Source organism: Micropterus salmoides, unplaced genomic scaffold (genome assembly GCF_014851395.1).
Source record: "Micropterus salmoides isolate LMB-PRFRI ecotype aquatic unplaced genomic scaffold, ASM1485139v1 Ms_hic_scaffold_10, whole genome shotgun sequence".
Lineage (NCBI taxonomy): Eukaryota > Metazoa > Chordata > Actinopteri > Centrarchiformes > Centrarchidae > Micropterus > Micropterus salmoides.
The window spans coordinates 31,699,193-31,721,905 of record NW_024040041.1 but is presented as its reverse complement, the minus strand read 5'-3'; the positions used below and the strand labels follow the sequence as shown (position 1 = coordinate 31,721,905).

General features: G+C 40.0%; 1 protein-coding gene across 2 annotated transcripts in view; it reads right to left on the bottom strand.

Moving 5' to 3' along the window:
• Window positions 1-544: 544 nt before the first annotated feature.
• LOC119896569 (serine protease 33-like) overlaps window positions 545-22,713 on the bottom strand; it is a 25,393-nt gene continuing 3,224 nt past the window's right edge. Inside the window, exons 1-7 of one of the 2 annotated variants that reach the window (XM_038710051.1) lie at window positions 12,557-12,661; window positions 8,416-8,436; window positions 8,114-8,276; window positions 4,816-5,090; window positions 2,692-2,837; window positions 2,381-2,610; window positions 545-1,491 (exon numbers count right to left, since the gene is read on the bottom strand). In XM_038710051.1, coding sequence (XP_038565979.1) covers window positions 2,383-2,610; window positions 2,692-2,837; window positions 4,816-5,090; window positions 8,114-8,276; window positions 8,416-8,436; window positions 12,557-12,611 — 888 coding nt within the window. In that variant the 5' untranslated portion in view covers window positions 12,612-12,661 and the 3' untranslated portion in view covers window positions 545-1,491; window positions 2,381-2,382. Of the gene's footprint in view, window positions 1,492-2,380; window positions 2,611-2,691; window positions 2,838-4,815; window positions 5,091-8,113; window positions 8,277-8,415; window positions 8,437-12,556; window positions 12,662-22,713 lie in introns of those variants that run through there. The other variant, XM_038710052.1, reaches the window with a different exon arrangement.

Genomic DNA, 22,713 nt, shown 5'->3' with positions numbered 1-22,713 from the left:
TCCATTTCTCCCACATCTGACATAATGGTCAACATAAACTGAGCCATCTTTTAGAGGAGTCTGTGAATGTCCAAGAGACCTTTTCAGTTCCGACTGACTGGTAGGGAAACTCAGCCAATTAACCACAGTGGAGTCGCCAAGATCATTAATTTTGTTAAGAAAAGTTTACTTTTGGCTCAGGCAAAGATGCCAACGATGGTCGTTCAGACTTGGCCTCGTGTGACTCTAACAACCAAAACAACTGTCGTTACAACAGCCAGGAACGAACCAGCAGTATTGATGATCTGCATGAAAACACAGCATTTGAGACTCGTAGCTACAGATTCAAGCACTTGTAGTTAGTGACTTTTGTTTGAACTAGAAAAATATCCAAGATTTAAAAAAATATTTATTTATAAATATTGTAATTGTGTACACATCTGATTGCATGAATTCACATACTGATTTGCGGATGTGCACATTTTGTCTCTGTGTTCACATTTTGATGAGTGTGTGTGTGTGTTTTGCACCATATTCACTTAAGCAACTGCAGCAAAAATGTGAGCATTTTTTCATTTGCTATTTTTTTTATTTTGATTTACATGTTTCACTACAAAAACACAACTTCAGCCTCCAAAATGACCATACAGTTGAATCAGCACGTCTCTAAAACAGTTTCAACACAAACAGATTATAACCATCATGAAGGAGGATTTACTGCAGGACATTTAGATTAGACTGCATGAGTTGAGTTCACACATGTGCTCAAAGCCGACAGAAAGGATTTCCCTTAATTAAAAACCAGGTTATTGTGATAAAAAAATCAAAGGGGTTAATAGTTCAGCACTTTCACATCTACAGGACAGTTGTTGCCACGGCAAAACTTGACAAGACTTAATATTGACATTTATCTTTCAAACCAAATTATTATCAATGTAAAGTTCAGTTTAAGTATTTTTTAGAGCAAAAGCTGCTTGTTCACTTTAGATATAATTGTACATTAAGGTACACTAGCTCCAGTTGGTAGATGATGGACATGTGTTCCTCTGACCTCTAAAATATGCTCCTTTAAGTTTCCATTGACAGCATTAGTTTAATTCTATCTGCAATGTAATCAATTAACACCATCCAGTTATTTGAGAGGGAAGTTTTATGTAAATGACAAATCTTTTCATCTTTTCTTTGCGTAAAATCTGGATCCTTGACACGCTGTTATGCCAGGCTACATATACCTACATTTGTTCGGTGCTGCTTAAACAATTCATTGTTATTCATTTATTAATTTTACACCCTTCATTTTAGAGAGAAAGCAGTTTCCATCCAGAGATGAGGAATTGGAAGAAGAAGAAGGGGGAGTGAGCAGGAGCGCCCCCGCTGGTAGTTGGTATGTTGCCGGCAGCTGTGCTGTTGTTGCTGGTGGTGTTGGTGTCTGAGCCAGGAAGGTGGTGTTGTTTCCAACTAACAACACTGCTGCCTGGAACCAAGAGCCGCTCTGCTCACCGCCAGATCACCCTGAACAAACAAACAGGACAGATGTTCAATGTGTCCTACTGATGTAATTCTTATCCATTGCTGCTAGCTAGTGGCCTTTTTATGCACTCATTTAACACCTTTATTTTCTATTTAAACACTTTTCCATGGTAACGTTATTAATTCAATTAGTATTGTCTGTGCTAGTAGCGGAACTTCCCCACTATGTTGTTTATATATTATTTTGGTTAGTTCAATCCCTTTGATACTCCACTAAAAGTTCAGAAAGTCAAATTACATTGTTTTGTTATATAGTGACTAAGTAAAGTAAATCAAACACTTGATTGACTTGTGTAAAGTGTAACTGGACGTTGCATTTTTGCTAATATGACCGGATGTTGCAGATAGACCGAGGAGCCCTACATGTCCAAAAACAACACCAAAGTTCTTGACCATTACTGGGGCACAGCACAAGAATACAGGGGCAGGTGCCCCAGTAAAAAGTGTCTGGCGACACCTATGGTCCTGACTGACATGTCTAGATACAATGTAACTAATACTTTATCACACAGAACCCACAAGGGAACTTGCATTCATGGCATAGGGTTAAACGAGGGTCGAGAGATCTGAATCTCAGGAGTTTCTTCTTTAAGTGAAGGAACTGCAAAAAATCTTCTTTTGCAGGAATGAGACTGTTACGTTGCGTACAAAAATCTAGTTTGGGATCCAAAATTGTGTTTGGTAAACACAAAACAAAAGAAAAACCGTCTGCTCTTCACCTAGTTAGTGAGTTAATGTGCTAACTACTGTACCTCAGCCTTCATTGCAGGGTGTTACTGGAAAGACTTCCTTCCGTTGGGATATGCAAATGTTAGGATCATTAGGCGAAATGTAGGATGAAAATCGAACTTTGGACATTGCAAGCACTTACGTTCAGTCAGTACAGGTGACGCTAAGGTCGCCATCCTTCCCAGTGGACTTGAAGGTGATGTAGCCTGGCCAGTTGCTGGTGATCTGCTTGTTGATCCAGGAATTATAACGGGACACTCTGGTATAGACTCCTGGGACATTAGGTTCAGCACAGCCATTTCCAAAACTCACGATTCCCCCCTGGATCCAGCGGCCGCCCTGCTTGCTCACCATCGGACCTCCTGAATCCCCCTTTAAAGAAAGAAACATTTAGGAGAAGGAATCTTTACAGAAGTTGAATTGTAACACAAACACAGGTGTAAAAATGATCACCTGACAGGAGTCCTTCCCTCCAGCACTAAACCCAGCGCACATCATGTTACTTGTGATTTTGCCCACTCCGTAGGCACAGGTACACTCTCTGTTCCCCACAATCGGCAGCTTCACCTCCATGAGGTTTCCCGGGTAAGGAAGGGGCACTGAGGAGACACAAATTCAGTTTAGTAAACAACACAAGAGCTGAAATGTGTTTTAAAATGTTTTTACACAAAATGAATATTTTTATTTTGTATAGGCTTCGGCCATCGCATAAGCACAGTACTAATAGAGCTTTTTCCACACCCACCACTCTGCCTATACATTGGGGTGAGACGGACAATCAGCTCCCAAGAGCCACTAAAGAGCTAAGATTGAATATACTTGTACACACGGACCTTTACAGTGTGCTATCTTTAAACAAACATAAATTAGCTAGCTCGTTGTGTGTGCTGTATGTTGTGGTCATAACAAGCTAGCAAATATTAAATTTACTAGTGTAGTAAATATTGCAATATTAAAACACAAAGAAATTTAACTGTTCTCTCCTTTATCAAAGGAAAAATTCTATGATGCTGTTGTAGGGTACCTTTTAACCCCATAAGTGTATATTTGTAAAACAAGCACACTGTATGAGCCAGCTTGAAATGAGAATAACTTAAATTAAGCCCACTTGTAGTTTAATGAAATGTCCTCCTTTCTGATCCATTTTTATTGCAATTATGACTAAAGGTGATCACAGCATTTTCTTTGCATTGTTTTAACTTACTGATATAAAGTGCACCTACTGTCTATTTGTCTGCCAGTGTTATCATAAAAGTGAATTTGATGATATTGACCACTTTTGTGACAGTTGCATCACATGTAAACATCAGCTAATGTGCACATTTATTTTTTATTTTCAGGAAGAAAGATGAAATATAAAAGGAAACAATATGTCAAAAAAGAAGCGTGTCCTCTTTACCAAGAGGTTACTTCCTTAAATGGTACCTGCCACCTATTTCCAGGAAAAACGCCTAAAATAACATACCCAAAATAAATCAGTAATAACTCCTCAACCATTAGGCCTAGATGCATAATTTGAAAGGTCAGAGGCAAAGGACTATGAATCAACTGTAAATGAACCTATTTATTTTTCTATTAAAGAGTAAACGGAGATGCAATAAAGGAAAGTATGATATTTTCATCCACGCTTGGTATAAAATCTTTTAATCTTTTAATAGCAATATCACCATTAAAACCATCATCCAACTCACTGTAATGCAACTGAATATCTACTAATACACCTGGAATACAACTGTAACTGTAAACCTGTAAACCTTACTATTACTATGCATTATCTTTTTATGTACATCGAGAGAAGCCAAACTAAATTTCATAATATAAGTATAATGACAATAAACATTAACATTTCTATTCTATTCTTACATAATTTATTTTAGCCAAAACGGCCTTGCTTTTGGCTTTGACGTTGGCTAAGGGAGTTTGATCTGTCTGCTCTCTGTGACCCCTTCATGCCTCAGAATTCAGAGTGATGGGAGCTCGGCCTTTTGGCGCCCTAATCCAGCCTTTATGGCCAACAGCATCACTAGCTCATTCAGATCGAGGGTGATTACTTTGGATGGTTTCTTTCCTTCTCCTCACAGGTCAGAGGAGGGAGCTCCGTCATCAGAGCGCACTCCACCAGAGGAATCTCATCCTCTCTGTTGCTGCACAGAGGAATGACAGTGTAAGACCTTTGCACTTCTTTGTCATCCCCTTGTTCTAATTATTATTCGGTTTTATCTGCGGGACATCTCCCTGTTCTCCGTGACTCACTCTGCGCTGAGTGTTCTGTCAGAAGGATTGCTGTCAGTGAATGTGCTCGGACCCCCTCCTAACTGCTTGGTGACACATGGAGAGCTGTCCTCATTGTTGGCTCTACTCCACTCCCGAATTATAAAATATTTAAACTAATTCACAAAACTGTGTGTGTTTATTAATGTCACAAACAGATTATGATAAAAGTATCCTACACACAGATAGTTACAGGAAGGTTTTGTTGCTCCCCTGGGTAAAGGAAATTTCTGAAATAAAACAGTTGTTGCCACCATCGTAGTCAGGCTCTAAAAATAAATGTAACCCAGGTACTTTCTAACCCACCTCCAGTTCCAACATCCCCAAAGCCGGTGACCCAGGAGACAGTGTCGTTGTAGAAGGTGCTGCCTGTGGCTGCCAGACAGACGGGCTGGATGTAGTTGGTGAATTTCACCGGTGAGGAGAGCTTCAGGAGGCAGATGTCGTTGTTATAAGTTTTGGACTTATAGCCGGGATGAATTATAATCTTTGAGACTTTCCGAGACACCTGATAGGGGTTTTTTCCCTCTAGACTCTGGAGACCCAGAACCACAGTCAGAGTGCTCATGCTTATGTCTTCTCTGAGGTAATCAGAAGAGAAACAAAACAGTGCAAAGTCATGAAAAGCAGAACTCAGACACTCAGGCCCTTTTAAGACAACTTCTGGTATAAATTGTATCGAGCCTGATAGATGGAGAGATAACAGAGAGATATCATTCCCAAAAACTACACATTTTTATCCTCTTAATATTATAAATCATTCCCTCAACTTCGTCATTCATGTGCTCTGTGACATTTTTCATGACCTCAAGTCCTAATTACAAAGTTGTTCCCTAAAATGAATAATTTCCGTGAATAGTTTCCGTCTGCACATATATTCCATGTTATCTGGTGCAGTGGAGAACTCCATAAAACTAAGGATGAGGGAATGTTACATTCTCCTTGTTACATCCACCCCTCCGCTGGTCATGATGTACATGTCTATATGATGGTGACTTATGTTTCAATTTCAATTTCAATTTCAATTTTATTTATATAGCTCCAAATCACAACAACAGTTATCTCACAGCGCTTTTCATAAAAGAGCAGGTCTAGACCGTACTCTGTGGTGTTATTTACAGAAGCCCAACAATTTTATGTGTCTGTTTTTTTCCCTCAGGTGTTTCAGGTCTGGGTGACGAGGGGAGAAACTCATAAGAGGGGGTTGGGTGCTTGGCTTTCGCTCTTGTCCACCTTCAAGCCATGGCAGCAACAGACCACAGAGAGGGCTGTTGATTTGTATTCCTTTCTCGGATATTTCTGATGGGACTGGTTGTTTAGTTTTCGTTATTTCTGTTTGTTTAGTTAGGGATTGGTTTAGGGTAGAGGGGAAACCTCCAGATCCTACGGCGATTGTGGGTTGGTCTGGAGGGCTTCGCTTTCTTTTTGTCTTGTTGTTTTGTTTTGTTTGAATTAATTTCTGAATTAATTTCAGGTTTATTTCAATAAACTTGTGTTTTTTTTGCATAACTCCTGGACTCTTAATTATGTTCGACCTCCATTGTAACGAGCTTTGGTGGGGGTCGTAACAGGGCAGTGTTCCTGGGCTCCAGTGTGGCCAGCGTATACTAGACTTCCTGCTCTGTGCACCTGGCTTGTTAGCAAGAATAAATTTAAAACATTAGAATTTCAAAATAAAACTTGTGGTTAACTTATATGATGTAACTTAACAGTATTAATAATAATAACTTTTTTATAGCACCTTTCACGGGACCCAAGGACGCTTTACACATAACTACAGAGACAGAACAATAAAAAAGTCATTCAGGATTGAATGGGGGCTGCGACACTAAAGGCTCTGTCCCCAAAAGTCGGGAGTCTAGTGTGGGGGACAGAAAGCAGGCCCTTGTTGGTGGACCACAGATTCCTTGAGGGGTGTAGGGGTGGAAAAGATCCAGTAGGTACTCGGGGCAGTGGCATGGAGATTTATAGGTGAGGAGTAAGACTTTGTAGCTGATGCGGAATTTGACCGGGAGATAGCGAAGCTGAGCAAGGATTGGGGTGATGTGCTACTACAACCTAGTGTGAGTTTGACATGTGACTGGGATGAAAGGGTGGAGTCCAAAATTACACCAAGGTTGCGGACTTCTTGGGATGGAGCAACCATCCACTTTGAGGAGTAGATCATCTACCCTCTGGAGCAACGGCTTGGGGGCCACTAACATTAGCCCTGTTTTGCTGCTGTTTAGTTTGAGTAGGTTATATGACATCCAGGTTTTTATTTCATTCAGACAGTCAACAAGTCACAGAGGGGGAAGCTGAGTGGATGGTTTAGTGCAAAGATACAGCTGTGTGTCATCAGCATAACAGTGGAACCTGAAACCATGGTGACGTATTATCTGGCCAAGGGGGAGCATGTAAATGGTGAAAGTGAAGAACTGTTTCCTATTAGAGAGATATGACTGGAGCCAGGAGAGTGCTGAACCGTTGAGGCCAACACATTCAGATAGACGGTCGAGAAGGATGGGATGGGAAACTGTGTCAAAGGCTGCTGAGAGATCTACAAGAATGAGGATGCTTATATGTCCAGAATCAACAGCGAGGAGGACAGTGAGGAGGTAATTAGTGATTTTAATAAGGGCGGTCACAGTGGTTAAGTGTGCTCTGAAGCCAGATTATAGGGGTTCATAGAAATCATAGTGGGACATGTGTTGAAGAAGTTGGGCAGCGACTGCTCTTTCCAGGATTTTGCTCAGGAAGGGAAGCAAAACTTATGCAACAGCTAAAAACAACACACCAGTCTCCAGTGTGAAAGTCTGGTTTCTGGCCCACCGTCCATCCCAACCACCACCTTATACTGACTTATTTTTATCCTACACCCGCCTTTAGCTTCCATAAATGATATGACAGGGCTTCCCCAACTGCACTGAAGTATGATGCCAAGGGGCTTCCCAGTGCATTATAAACTGCCGCAGGGGTCTTGACTATGTGTCCATATGTGACGACTTGGGAGTGAGAATGGGTTGCATGTGCAGATATCTGTTCATAGAGACTAGCTTGAGGGAACACATTTATTTATTTAAAAGTGCAGTAAGTTCGTGACTCAGTGTTTTCACGTGTTTTTTACTTTTGTTATTATTAAAATAGCAATTATAGCTGGTTTAAACAGAATATCAATCTGGCCACTGACTTGCCAGAGGGGCTCTTGGGCCACTCACTTCTGGTTAGTTCTTTAGCTACTTAGGGCAAAAATTAAATCTAAAATGAAGCCAAAACTCTTCTTTCAGTGCCTCTTTTTAATTTTCTCCCCTGTATCTTAGTGCAGTTCTTCCCAACCTTGTTGGCTGGGGACGTTTCAGAATGTATCATTGTCTGCTTGCTACTCATCATCACAGGATGAAATTACACAGATTTTCTCCTTGATTGATGAATGATAAAATCATTTAAAATACAGCAGAACTATATTGTTCATCTTTCCTGTCCTGTCAATCATCTCGCGAACCCTCAGATTTATCTACTTTAGAGAGATCATAACCCCCAGGTTGGGAACCACAGCCTTAGAAAGGTTGTTTACGCTACTGCATGGCATGTTGTTTTTTGTTGCAGCCCTACCCTCAATGCTTACCTGTAGAAGCAGTGAGCAGCAGTCAGCACCCATTGATTGTTAATGAGGGATCCTCCACAGAAGTGGGACCCAGAGTCTTGCAGACTGGCCTGCCAGGGCCAGCTGCCTGCAGAGGCCACCTGTCCTCCAACAATCTTAGTGTTGAGCGGAGGCTGACCACACACTGAGGAGAGAGACAAAGCGGGGAAATAATAACAATAATAAAGCTATTAACAACATGTTTACGTCCCAAAAACATGTATAAAATGTCTCAATGACAGACTGATAGGGATAAAGAAGTGTGAGTAGAAACTTTGACTTACCATTGAGTTGTGAGTGAGAATCTGAAAACATGAAAGAAACAAAAAAATACAATTAAAAAAGCAATTTTGTATTTATATTTCTGATTAGGCTATGTCTTAGCAATATTAACGTACATTGTAGGAATTGTGTGATCTTTTGCAACATTTCTTACTAAACTTATTCAAACACAAATATGTTTGATAAGTGACAAACTTTTAACCATGTCCTCTCTCAGCTAACAGGCTGGAAAATAATTGTCCAGTTTCAGAAAAAGGACTTTGCATTTGTTAAGTCCTTATTTTCAACAATTTCTGCCACATTCAGTAACGAAAGTATTTGCTGTAACATGGAAGACAATTTACTGTCACGATCCTGGGCCCTGTTTCAGAAAACAGGCTTAACTCTGAGCTTATCCCTGAGCTCTGTGTTGATTAAGCCTGTGGTGGGAAACTCTTTTTGGTTTCAGAACAACTGATCAAAATTAGTTCAATCAACTCTGAGTATGTTGAGCCTGATGGAAGCGGTGCATGGGGATGAAAAAAAGCCATCATCAATGGAGCTTTGATACTAAGATTCACTGTGGCAACGGGTAAATAAAGGCAGAACCTCCATTTTAATTGGGTAGAGCTATAAATATGAATGCTGCCAACGCGGACCATGATAGGCTCTAAAATGCAGGAGTGGAGGAAGAATCAATACGTTAACATTAGTACTTTTTATACAGCGTTGCTCATTCATCATTTACCTGACTGGAATTTCCTTAATGAATGAACGTGCTGGAATTATCCTATCCTATTCCATTTTAAATAGGAAGGCTATATTTAATAAGCTGTAGCCTAACCCAATGGGACAAAATTCCGGTGACAACTGGCTACATGATTACGAAAATACAAACTCACTGTAAAGTTTTAGACGTCTATTTTACATCAATAAAATCTTGCTCATTTCATATTTTATTAATGCTGTCAAGACACATTCTGAATATACAGTATAATGTATTACAAATGTAAAAAAGGTTAGATTGGAGTTTTAAGATGAAAGTAGAAAGTGCTATAATAAATAACTCTTATCCATCGTTTTCTGTGTACAGGGTCGCGGGGGGGCTGGAGCCAATCCCAGCTGACATTGGGCGAAAGGCGGGGTACATCCTGGACAGGTTGCCAGTCCATTGCAGGGCCACACAAAGACAAACAACCATTCAAACCTAAGGACAATTTTAGAGATTGACTTTTATACATACATTGACTTTTATTTTGGCATAATCATGAACTTCCTCTTAAGATGCAGTTACTGTCTGGGGCAACTGTTTTGATAAAAGCCTCATCCTGAGTTCCCTGTTAAGATACAGTTACTGTCTGGAGACTGTCTGGGGCTTTTGTTTTGAAAAACAAGGTCCATGCATAGCTCCTTGTTAAGATAAAGTTGCTCTATAGGGCCTTTATTTTGAAACAACAACTAGAGATCCCTGTTAAGTGCAGTTACTGAGACTTTCATTTTTTTTTAAATGAGGTCAATCCATTGTTGCTGGCTAAGATACAATTACTTCCTGACATTCCTTTTATGATAAGGTTACCACAATGGGCTTTTACTGAAGATGCTGTGTGAGATTTGTGTGTGTGGTGTTACAAATGTGTGTGTGAAAGCAATGTAAAAACGTCCACCTTTCTGCCTCCCTCGTAAAAATTCTTATCTCAGTTCCTTTGAAAATCTATGTGGCAGTTGGCTGGGACTGTTGTCACTGTGAAGCTGACTGTCCCAATGGTGTTTATTTGTTTGCCTCTGAAGTTACATGTTAGCACCTGCACAAAATCCCCAACGTTTTGGTGTAAAACTGATTTATGAAGAGTAACAACTGTGGCGAGGAGAGTTACTTGAAGACCAATTTCAAATAAGATTTCAGTCAGTTAATCCTCCCACTCTAGTTGGGAACAATCCATCTCACTCACTATAAAGTACATGAAACTTATCCTTATGACTGTGTCTAATTTAAAGGTATAATTTAAGTGAGAAAGTTTGATTAACTTGAGACATTTTAAAGGCATTGGATGAGTGAGTTTGAGTGAGTTTTTCAAACTGACTTTCATTTTAATAATGTTTCAGAGAAAGTTGTAGTTTGAATATGATTTGAAAGTTGAATGATAAGAAAGTAGGAAAGATGTGGAACATTTTGATATTTGAATAGAGTTTCTAGCTCAAAGTATGAATTACTAGATGACAGTTGAAGAAGGTGTGAAAATGGTGAAAATTTTTATATTCCTTCCATTCATTTGAATATAAACACTGTCCTGGAAACAGGGGCGTAGGTATAGAGTGCAGACAGTGTAGCCGCGCTGGCACCCCTACTGTACAGGGACCCATGTCGGGAGTGGGCCCGGCTAGGTTAGGAGCTGAACTTCATCAGTTACATGGTAAAAATACAACTCAGCCCATCATTTAACATTAGATTTACAAGTCACTTTATATATGAACAATGCTAAAGAAATATGGGATATATGTAAATATCCCCTCAAATGTGCACATCCACCTTTTCCATGGTGTCAGTCAGTAGTTTTTCCCCCCAAAAAGCCTGTAGCAAGCAAAGTATAGGCTAAAAGAAATATATTGCACAGAAATATATTGCACAGATTCTACAAAATTAATAATGTATTTTCTTTGATATTTATTCATTTTGTCCAAAGCAACCTACAATTGACCCTTCGCTAAGCCACGGCCCCCTTAGTTACTGTTGCTAAGTCCAACAAACTGCCGGAGCTGTTAGATTTTTATCATGGCGCTGCCGTTGTCCATTATTGCACAAATATTTACACATTTGTTGGAAAAAGTGATCTCAGAAAGAACCAGACAGGTTTGCAGTTGCATTGTAGACTTGACGTTTGTATTCAGGCTCAAACTGACTCAAATGGATGTGAAAAAAATTAAAGATAGAAGCTAAAGCCTACCAATCACACAGTACAAATGAACCACTGCATCCCCCGACGATTGAGACAAAACACAGGATCAACAGGATCAACACTGTTCCTGTAAAGCTGGGTAGGCCTCTGTTCATTATTACAATCGTTATTAAGCAACTAGGGGTTAAGTTTCTTGCTCATAGACACATAGGCGGATGTGTCACAGTGGGCAATTGAACCTGGGTCTCTCACACCAAAGGCATCCCTTACCCTCCGCCAGCACCACCCCTATTGGTATGCAATCATGATTGCTGGGTAATATGTGTATATTGTTTCCCAATCTATTTGATCATGTGACAAGAATACAAGACTTTTTAAAATACATTTTATGGGTGAAACGCAAAATCTGACGAAGATCAGCAGAGCACACCTGCATGCTAGCAGTCATACCGTTCTAACATAAAAGTTGGTTCAAGTAGACGCAGGAAAGAAAGGAATAGGAGGAGAGGGTTGCATAGCTCCCAAATTTGATTGTTTTGGAATTCTTTACTACTTTTTCTACGGATTCTGCAGTTCCCCTGTTTAAGATGCTGTTATCATTTCAGGGTTAGGTTGCCATTGAGCACCTGTTTGATTGTGTCTATGTGCTTATAGGCATTAAACTGTGTGTGCTCTGTAGCTGGCCAGTTTTCAGGATATTGTGTTGTTGATAAGAATTGCAGCGCTCATCTATTTTATTTACCATAATATCGGGCCTCTCTGCTGAAAGGAATGCGGTTGCCGTGCATTTCAGCACCACAGTGGACACTAAATCCGAATCATATTTAACAAAGTCTATTATTATTATGACTATTATTATTAATCACAAAGGTATACAGAAAGGAAAAGGTCTTGATGTTTCTCTCATAGGATGAATGCAAACAGTGACTGACAAAAAATATAGAATTTATTTCTCTCAGCTGCCATCAAATTTCCTTTCATAATGATCTGCTAATACAGAGTAGTCTGTTACTGTCATACTGCATGTTAAACAACAACACTGAAGCAGTCCTTTGGAATGAATGTATGCTATTTCACTTTTATGCATCCAGGCGAAGTTGTAATTCAGTCTAAACAAAGCCATGAGTTCAGTGCAAAACTATTTTTATTCCATTACATTTAACGGATGTCTATAGTTACTGCTCACGTGCAGATTAATATCTTTTTAAAACTTCTCTTACTTTTACTTAATTAAAAGATTATTCATCCTCACAGTGAGGAGGGTTCTTACCTTGTGTCAGGAGAGTCAGCAGAGTTGCCACACACATCACTTTGTAGAAAGCCATCGCTGCAAGTCCATATCATCAGAAATGCACCTGCTTTAATACCCTTCTTCTCTCCTCCCTCCCTCTCTCCCTCCCTCCCTGCCTACCTCCAAGACAAGCCCAACTGTCCAATGACACGCCCAACATCTCACCTGTCACCTGTTTCACAAAACATCAAAAATGTCACATTTATGACCTAAGTACATTTACTAAAGTACTGTTCTTAAGTATAATAATGGAGTACTTGAGAATTTCCACCTTCCAACTTCAAATAAGTTATAATCAAGCATGTAAGGAGTCTAGCTAATAAGTATAGCTATGTTAATGTTAGAATACAGCTAGGTTGTTGAAGTTAGCATGCTATTACCACAAATTTTAAATCCTTAACTACCAACCAATTTGTCTGCCTTCTCTTTCTGTGGATCTAACACCCCACATAATAAGTTAAGTTATGAATATGATTTGGATTGTGATATTAAAGATAAGAATAGGCCCAAGTATGTGATGTCACTCTTTGACACTAAGCCTAAATCTTCTATGCTGGCATTTCCCTGGCACGCTGCTACGTAACACGGCCCCCTGAGGATTGGATCGCCTATCGGGAGCTTCATCCACTTGGATGATATGAAAAAATAGAAGATCGCCCAACTCTAGTTGTAGCTGAGAACAAGGTGAAGCTAATTTCAACTGCTTTTTATTCTGCTGGGAAAAAACCCTGCACACATTTCAAATACTAATGAATAAACAAGTCAAACAGCCTCTGGCTTCCTGTGAACAAATGAACTTCATTTGGAACAAGATGAACGAGTAATCAGTGTCACCACAATAAAGCCAAATGTCATTTTTTATTGCAGGCCATGTGCATCCATTACTTCAAGAATATTTCTCAGCAGGTTTTTGCAAAAGGCTTAGATCTTTTCTTCTAACAAGAAAGAAATTGCCATTATATGGGACAATGTTTAGATATTTTACTTAAGTAAGACGACCATCCTTTAGTCCTTAAAACAGATAAAGTTATTATTATAGGGGATTTTAATATTCATGTGGACATTCTTTATGATATGTCTATCTGATAGTGCTGTAGCTAAATTTAAGAAAGCGATTCCATGAGCTTTTAATTTATTACCATGTCTCAAAGTAACGGAGGGCTCCTATGCTAATTTCAGTCCCTCCCAAATCGATCATCCTATTGATAGTGCTGCAGGCTCGCTGCGAATGACACTCGACTTTGTGCCCCCTCTAAAAAAGAAGATAATAAAAAAAAAGATGGTTAGCTCCATGGTATAACACTGACACTTGTAAATAAAAAGCAAATATCGCGGAAACTTGAGAGGAATTGGCGTTCCACCAAACTGGAAAATTCTTGTTTAATTTGGCAAGATAGTCTTAAAACTTATAGGAAGGTCCTCCGTAATGCCAGAGCAGCGTACTACTCGTCATTAATAGAGGACAATAGGAACAACCCCAGGTTTCTTTTCAGCACTGTAGCCAGGCTGACAGAGAGTCACAGCTCTATTGAGCCAAGTATTCCCATAGCTCTCAGTAGTTACGATTTCATGAGCTTCTTTAATGATAAAATTCTAACTATTAGAAACAAAATTCACCAAGACCTGCCCTCAACTGGCACCAACTTATCTCTTAACTCAGGAACCTTAGAAACAGCTGTAGAACCAGATATATGTTTAGACTGTTTTGCTTCCCTCAACCTTTACCAACTAACTTCAATAATTTCTTCATCTAAACCATCAACCTGCCTCTTAGACCCCATCCCGACTAGGCTGCTTAAAGATGTTTACCCTTAGTCAGCACCTCTATACTAGATATGATCAATCTATCTTTATCAACAGGTTATTTACCACAGTACTTTAAAGTACCTGTAATTAAACCTCTTCTGAAAAAGCCCAAACTTGATCCGGATGTTTTATCAAACTATAGACCTATATCTAACCTTCCATTTCTCTCTAAGGTTCTGGAGAAAGCAGTTGCTAAACAGCTGTGTAACTTTCTACAGAGCAATAGTTTATTTGAGGATTTTCAGTCAGGATTTAGAGCTCATCATAGCACAGAGACAGCACTGGTGAAAATTACTAATAACCTCCTCATTGCATCAGACAAAGGACTTGACTCTGTACTGGTTTTATTAGATCTTAGTGCTGCATTTGATACCATTGACCATCAGATCCTATTACAGAGACTGGAATATTTCATTGCCGTTAAAGGAACCGCTCTAAGTTGGTTTAAGTCCTATTTATCAGATCGATCTCAGTTTGTACATGTTAATGATGAATCGTACATGCATGCCAAAGTTAGTCATGGAGTTCCTCAAGGATCTGTCCTCAGACCAATCCTGTCTTTTGTTGGTCCTTCATAGAAACCGTCTGACTGCCTGACACATGTACAAGCCATATAGTAACATGATTCGCCTGTGCTTTAACTCTTGTGAAACCCTGCGGGGTCAGGAGTGGGTGTGGCCTATCTCTCTGTCTTACTTGTAGAGGAAGAGCTGATTGTGGTAACTGGAGGCACCTGGGTCCAGTGGCCTTGAGTATATGCTATTTGTAACTCTGTCTTCTCATTCAGCGGGGGGCTGCTGTTGAGACCAGGTCAGACCTCCGTGCGGGCCGGCTCCCCGGTTTACGGTTTGGTTTTGGTTTGTTGCTTTGCGGTATTTACCTTGTTTTTGCCTATAACCTTCACTCATATACATTCATGCAACCATCATCCTGCACAGACACTGCTGAAACCACAGACTACATACCTCATACTTTAATCATGTTAGTTTGAAAAAACTCTTAATTTGGCTTTTATTTGTTAAATAAACAGTTTATTAACCATGTTTACCATGGTGTGTCTCCCTTTTGTTGTGGCCTTTTGAGCCAGGTCATAACACTCTGATGGCCTGTGTTTTAAGACTAATAATTGTTCACTGCTTAGCTCAGATTTCAAAGGTACAAACTCTAAGTAAGAAAAGTGCTTTATTTGAGATACTGTTAATTTCTTTAATAAGACCTATATTTCTGCATCGTTTGTGCCTGACCTTATCTTCTAAAGGTATGAAGCTATGGTCCACTCTTTTGCTGTATTGTACCACAAGATAAATGGAGAATGCGTCCCAGATGACTGTGTGTGTCTCATGCACATGAGGGAAGGTGTGAAAATCATTTTTTCATCCAATATTATTTTTGAGTTTGTAATCTTCTTTAATACATTTTAAAACTTATATTTATAAACATTATATTTATCCCCTGTAGGGCTGACCTCCCATAGTCGATGCTTCGATGGGCGGAGCCTGATTCGACTGTCAATCTCAGCCTATTACAATATACATTTCAACGTTTAATGCTGTAAATAACCATGTAAAAAGAAAAAAACTTTCAATAAATGTTTTTAAAAGTGCGTAAATAATCCAAAATTGTAACCCTAACCCTGGTGGTCAGTGTGCATGTGTGGGCGTAGCGTGTGTGGTGGTGGCAGAAGAGGAACACTTGCAGAAGAGATTGAGCCGGCTTCACTGGTGTTGTGCCGAGTTGTCCGCACCTCACGGGACCTTTGGGTAAATTATCACTGTTTATGAACCACACAAAGAATATTTTATCATTTTTAAATACCCGGCAACCTGAAATAGACCCGCGAGGAACCGCGACGTGCATGTAGTTGTCGGCAGCACGGCATGCATGCAAAACTCACACAAGACCAGTGAATGACAGGCAAGAGAGAGAGAGAGAAAAGGGTCTTCAAAAAGCCTCAGTTTAACTGGAAATTTACAGTGTAAGTTGAATGAATAGAGACTGCAGCTCTGCAGCTTCTTAAGATTAAAACGGAGCTACCGTGTGATCAGCAAATAAGGCACTATTTGCTAATGTGACATCAACAGTTATGAAGAGACGCTGTTTTTTGGATCATGAAACAAATTGGGGGCTTAGCCCAGCCCATAAAACTTCATATCTTCACATAATAATTGACCCTCCACCAAGCAGTAAAGCAACAGTACACATTCTCTACTTATACAGCACAACAAAACTCACAACAACACTGTTAACTGTGTCATGTCTGCTAAATTGTAATGTCATGTGTGTAAATCAAATAATATAACAACAAAACTGCAACAGTATGAACCGGTTCATAGTGTTAAACACTTAATTTCCTGCATTCTGGTGTTTTTCTGCACCAATTTCTGCCTTTTCTGCATCAATTTAATGTGGAAGTTATTTATGTAAAGGGACACAAAATTCAGGTAGCCCGCAGGGGGCTGTATCTTTGTTTCACTGTTGCTTTTAAATGACTTGAAGGCTGGCAATTCTGCCTTCAGATGTTATGACTGATTACGCGTTTGATCGTCCTTGTTGTGAATATTTAAGAACATTTTGATATTTTATGACCTTGTAACTGATTATTTATTCCCAACTTAAATGTACAATTGTACTACTGCCTACCTTGGCCAGGACACTCTTTGGAAAAAGAGTTTTTCTGGTTTAATAAAGGTATAATAAAACAATTCAAAATCTAAAATTGTAACTATATGCAGTATATAATATAAATAAAATGCAGAGCAGCTCTCAGCTTTCAGATATGTTTCTCCTGTAGATCAACTTTTAATATTATCACTGCTGAATCAAAACACAGGCAGGAGTGACTGTTTGAGTTAAACTCTTTAAATGTGCATGTGGCACCTTTTTACCTCATCAATAATAAATTAAATCATTTTAATTCAGTTATAAACTCCTGGACTTTAATAGCTTTAATCTGATTATTCCTGAAGCATCTAAATAATTTTCACAACGCAAAGAATTATTGTGGCAATAACACCAGAGCAGCTCGTTGTTGAAGTAGGTAAACCTGCATACAGAGGAAGCTGTGCGTCATGTGTAAAACCCAACAGAACTATTTTATCCACCATATTCTCTCTCTCTCTCTCTCTCTCTCTCTCTGTCTGTGCATCTCAAAGCTGCTGAGTGAAAGATCAGTTTCACCGGTGACATTCTCACCGTCGGACATCGCTATAAAACAAATAGCCTACCAATGTGTAAAGAAAAGAAACTAATGTCCAAAGCGATGCTTTGTTCAAAACAGGACACTTTTAATATATCTCAGTCAATGCAGTGATCGTCTAACGTAGATCTTACAGTGTGTAGGCTTCATTTACTCTGCAGAGACTAAAGACGCTTTTAATGCGCCGTTAATGGAAAGTGAAAGTGTTTCACTTGCTGGCTCGTAAAAGAGCGACGCGGGCTGCTTTACAACAGTATGGCTCACTAGATTTCAGTTGTATTAGAAGAACAATAAAGCCTTAAACTGAAAAGATATTTGCCTGATTTTCTAAATGTTTGCATCTGCCCAGCTCTGTGACTGTGACAAGCGCCCGACCAGCGCTTTATACACAGCCTGGATCACAGCTCATATCGGTTAATGAAGCAAAATGCAGATTACAGACTGGTTAAGTTATAAAAGGTATGAATGGAAAATGTAGCGAAATTAAGAGTAGTCCTACATTAGATGTACCCACCCCTGCTGCAGACATCATCACTGCTGCCTTCAGCTAGAAGTAACAGCAGCACAAAAGAAGAAGATGCACTGGCCTCCAGCAACGTTTATTTTTCCTCCCTAAACATTTCTATAGGCTACATTTTGTCTGACTGATGTGGAGTGTGTGAGTTATTGACTGGTCACTTAGTAAACCGCCTCCTTTATGAGCCAGGAAGGCAATGCGAAATAAAACTTTACATTAGGAAAGAGGGGGGACCAAACATAGATTTTGAAATTAAATATGTATAATACCTCCTCTGGCTATCAGGTGATTAACCTCACCACACAATTAAATTTAGTGCCTCTGATAAAGTGCAGCTCACAGCCGCTTCAGGTGGAGCAGAGAGGACACAGAGCTACAGCTGGATCATCCTATTCTCTGCTAATTTGCAGGAGAATAAATAATAACAATAATCTCTCTCTCTCGCTCGCTCCCGCGTGCGTAACGTTAGTTAAGCGAGTAAAGTTCAATTTTCGGCCTTTTGTATATTTTTTTTTTTAAATCCTTCTGAGATTTGGGGCTTTTCAAACAAGCTATAGCCCCGGATGTTGCTGTCCTTAAGTCAGAAAGAGGTGAGAAGGGTAGAATGAGTGTTGACATGAACTGATTTAATGTATTCTGCATTTGGAGTGATGCATTTAAAACAGATTTTCATTTGTGCATGCATTTAAGATTATGTAAGAGAAGGAATGTTCATTTGTTTTGTTTAACCCTTAAGAGTTCCTTAAAAAAAAAACTTGTCCCTCATGACAAAAAATGGCTGTAAAAATGTCATAAATTACTATTTTTTTCCACTTTAAACAAGTCAATCTTTCAAAGCTACTTCAGCCTGAAATATACATATCAAACATTAATTATGTTTGGGGGATTTTAACCCTTTTAATGCCATTATGTTTACATAAATCCACTGTGTCTTTTAGGGAAGAAAACAAAAAACAAAATTAATATCTATAAAATACAATTCAAGGAGTATTTGATTATTAGTATTATCAGGGCCTGAGATGGGTCACTATTTGGCAGCAACATTGATTTTGATGCATTGTTTTTTTTGTTGCAGTGTCACATTGAAAAAGTCACACATTTGTCCCTCGTGACAAAAAGTAGCTCCTTCCCAAAAACTGCTGTAAAAATATTATAAATTACTATTTTTTTCCACTTTAAACAAGTCAGTCTTTCAAAGCTACTTCAGCCTGAAATATACATATCAAACATTAATTATGTTTGGGGGACTTTAACCCTTTTAATGCCGTTATGTTTACATAACTCCACTGTTATTTTATTGAAAAAAATCTAAAATAATTTCCATAAAAAACAATTCAAGGACTACTTGACTATTATTATCATCAGGGCCTGAGATGGGTCCCTGATTAGCAGCAAGATTGATTTTGATACATTGTTATTTTTTCTGCAGTGGCAGATTAAAGTTCATAATCTTAGCTTAGAATGATATATGATCATTTCCAGATTCTCCTGTGTGCTGTCTTGCCATCTCCAAAATGACTACTCCTGCACTACTGCTCATACTTAGACTATTAGGTACATCTGAATAATTGTTTATCAACACAAATAGCTGGTCAGCCAATCACATGGCTGCAACTTAATGCATTTAGGCATGTAGACGTTGTCAAGACAACTAGTTCAAACATCAGAATGGTTGTTGGTGCCAGACGGTCTGGTCTGAGTATTTCAGAAACTGCTGATCTACTGGGATTTACACAACCATCTCTAGGGTTTAAAGAGAATGGTCTGAAAAAGAGAAAATATACAGTTGTGTGGACGAGAAATGCCTTGTTGATGTCAGAGGTCAGAGGAGAACGGGTGGACTTGTTCGAGATGAAAGGCAACAGAAACTCAAATAACCACTCGTCACTTGCAAGGTATGTAGAATACCATATCTGATGCACAACACGTTGAATCCTGAAGCTGATGGCCTACAGCAGCAGAAGACCACACCGGGTGCCACTCCTGTCAGCTAAGAACAGGAAACTGAGGCTACAGTTCACACAGGCTCACCAAAGCTGGACAATAGAAAATAGGAAAAACGTTGCCTGGTCTGATGAGTCTCGATTTCAGCTGCACCATTCAGATGCTCGGGTCAGATTCTGGTGTAAACAACAAACAACAAGCATGGATCCATCCTGCCTTCGATCAACGGTTGGTGGTGATGGTGGTGTAATGTGTGGGGGAAATTTTCTTGACACACTTTGAGCCCCAGTGACCATTGTATAAATGCGACAGCCTACCTGAGTATTGTTGTTGTCCATCCCTTTATGACCACAGTGTACCATCTTCTGATGGCTACTTCCAGCGAGATAATGCACCATGTCACAAAGCTCAAATCATCTCAAACTGGTTTCTTGAACATGACAATGAGTTCACTGAACTCCTATGGCCTCTACAGTCACCAGATCTCAATCCAATAGAGCACCTTTGGGATGTGGCAGAAGGGGAGATTCACATCACGAATGTGCAGCTGACAAATCTGCAGCAACTACTACTACTACATGATGCTATCATGTCAATACGGACCAAAGTCTCTTCGGAATGAGAACCTTGTTGAAAATATGCCACGAAGAATTAAGGCCCTGTCTACTCAAAACCGTGACTTTTTCTATGCGGTTTGGCCATTCGTGCAGTACACATGGAAACGTAGTATCAGTTCACTGAAATCCAAACATTTTTGAAAACCCCTGCCAGGGTGAAGATTTTAAGAAATGCTGCAAATGTTGCAGTGTTGTTGTGTTGACAGTAAAACCAGAGTTTTTGCTTTGCGATGTAAGAGTTATCTGCTGTATTTGCAGTCAGATTGTGGGCCACTGCCTGCTTTGTTTCCAATATTATTAGGCACTGATTGGCCAACATGGCTTTACGGTTAGGGTCATATTGCCTCCTGGTGGTTTGGCATGCTCTTGGCAGTGCTTGATAGTGTGTTTTTGCATTTTCATGTAGACAGAGATTTTTTTTGAAACACAGGAAAAACTCCGGTTATAAAAATACCCGCGTCCGTGTGGACTAGGCCTAAGGCAGTTCTGCAGGCAAAAGGGTCTCCAACCCGGTACTAGTAAGGTGTACCTAATAAAGTGGCCGGTGAGTGTTTAACCATGGCTGCAGTGCACCTGCATAAACAACCTGAATGAGAACAAAAACAATGTCCCAATTTTGTTTTGGTTCTCGCTGCTCATCGTTTTCATTCCTGGATTAGTTCATAATGCAGAGTGTGGCCTTCAAAGAGAAAAGACTTTGAAGATGAAGTTGGACACACGCGTGCGCATACACACACGTGCACACACACGTGCACACACACGCACAGACCTTTCTTTTACACAGACACCATCATCCAACATCAATATGACACATACACACATCATTCCAGGTTATGTGTTCAGTGCCCTTCTCTCTGGAATCTAAAGTGAGAGAGGAAGAAGGGGTTGACTAGGGAACTTTTGAATCTGGAGTTAGAAAATCAATACAGACAGTATAGTGTTGAAACTAGCTTGTTATCAGAGGTTGCCTTTTTTCCAAGTGGTATCTGAAGTAAAAATGCACTAAAGGCGCCCGGAGATGGTGACCCGAGAGAACGGGGTTGCTTTCAGTGGGCAACTTGTCGCTACAGCATCCACTGGTTATGTGGAAAGGATATTTTCCAGAATGACCAACACAGTGGCAGCAGAAACAGGTGCTCTGCGGAGCTCGTGAGGAGAGAGCTTTTCATCATTCTCACCATTCTCTCAAGTCGTCTTCAGAGTTTTACTGCAGCTGTTTGAAAGACAAACAGCTACTCAGTGCTGCACACGTACTGTACTTCTGACTAGAAAACATTTATAAAAGGAAGTAGGCGTTACATGCTCCAATACTGCACACAAGGCCTACTACTTCTGGTCCACTGATGTTCATGATGTTCATGGGAAATCCTTAGAAAATCTTTGTTTTAGCCTATTTATAGTTATTAAGTTATGCATGTGTTGATTTAATAAGTGAATGAACAAAGTTCACATCTCACAAGTTCCTCCAAAAACCTATTTTTTGTGGTCTCGCTGTCACATATTGTTGGCCCATGTTTATTATTGTCTTAGCTGTGTATTCAGCAATGATAATATGACCAATAGTCTGTTGAGAGGGAAGACAGAAACATAAACCAGACCAAAAGTTGTACTTGAGATTTGGGGTTGGCATTTCATGTGTTCACGGCTGCTCTTCAGATTATGAAGAAAGTTGCTGTTCTCACTTCCCTACATTGTGTGAGCCAGCTGTGTGTTAGCCAAACGGCTAAGCTTGCTGCAAAGCTGCACATCCTCTCTCCCCTTGCCCCCCTCCCTGACATGGTCAGGTGGCTGGCCTGAGCCCACTTGTACGCCTCCCCCGCCCTCTTCCCTTGCCGGGCGAGCAGCGCAGCCTAATCCGCTGGGATCCCAGGCTGCAGTTTGCCCCCCTCCTTGTCAGGGGAGCGGCATGGTTACAGGCTCACAGGTGTGGCTGCCTCACCTCGTGCCCTGGCGACTGTGTCAGCCTCTGCCTCCCTCCCCCCACCGGGGATGCGGTATGGCAGGGGACCCACAAGGGCGACTACACTACCTCGTGTGGTCCCTCCCGCTACACTTG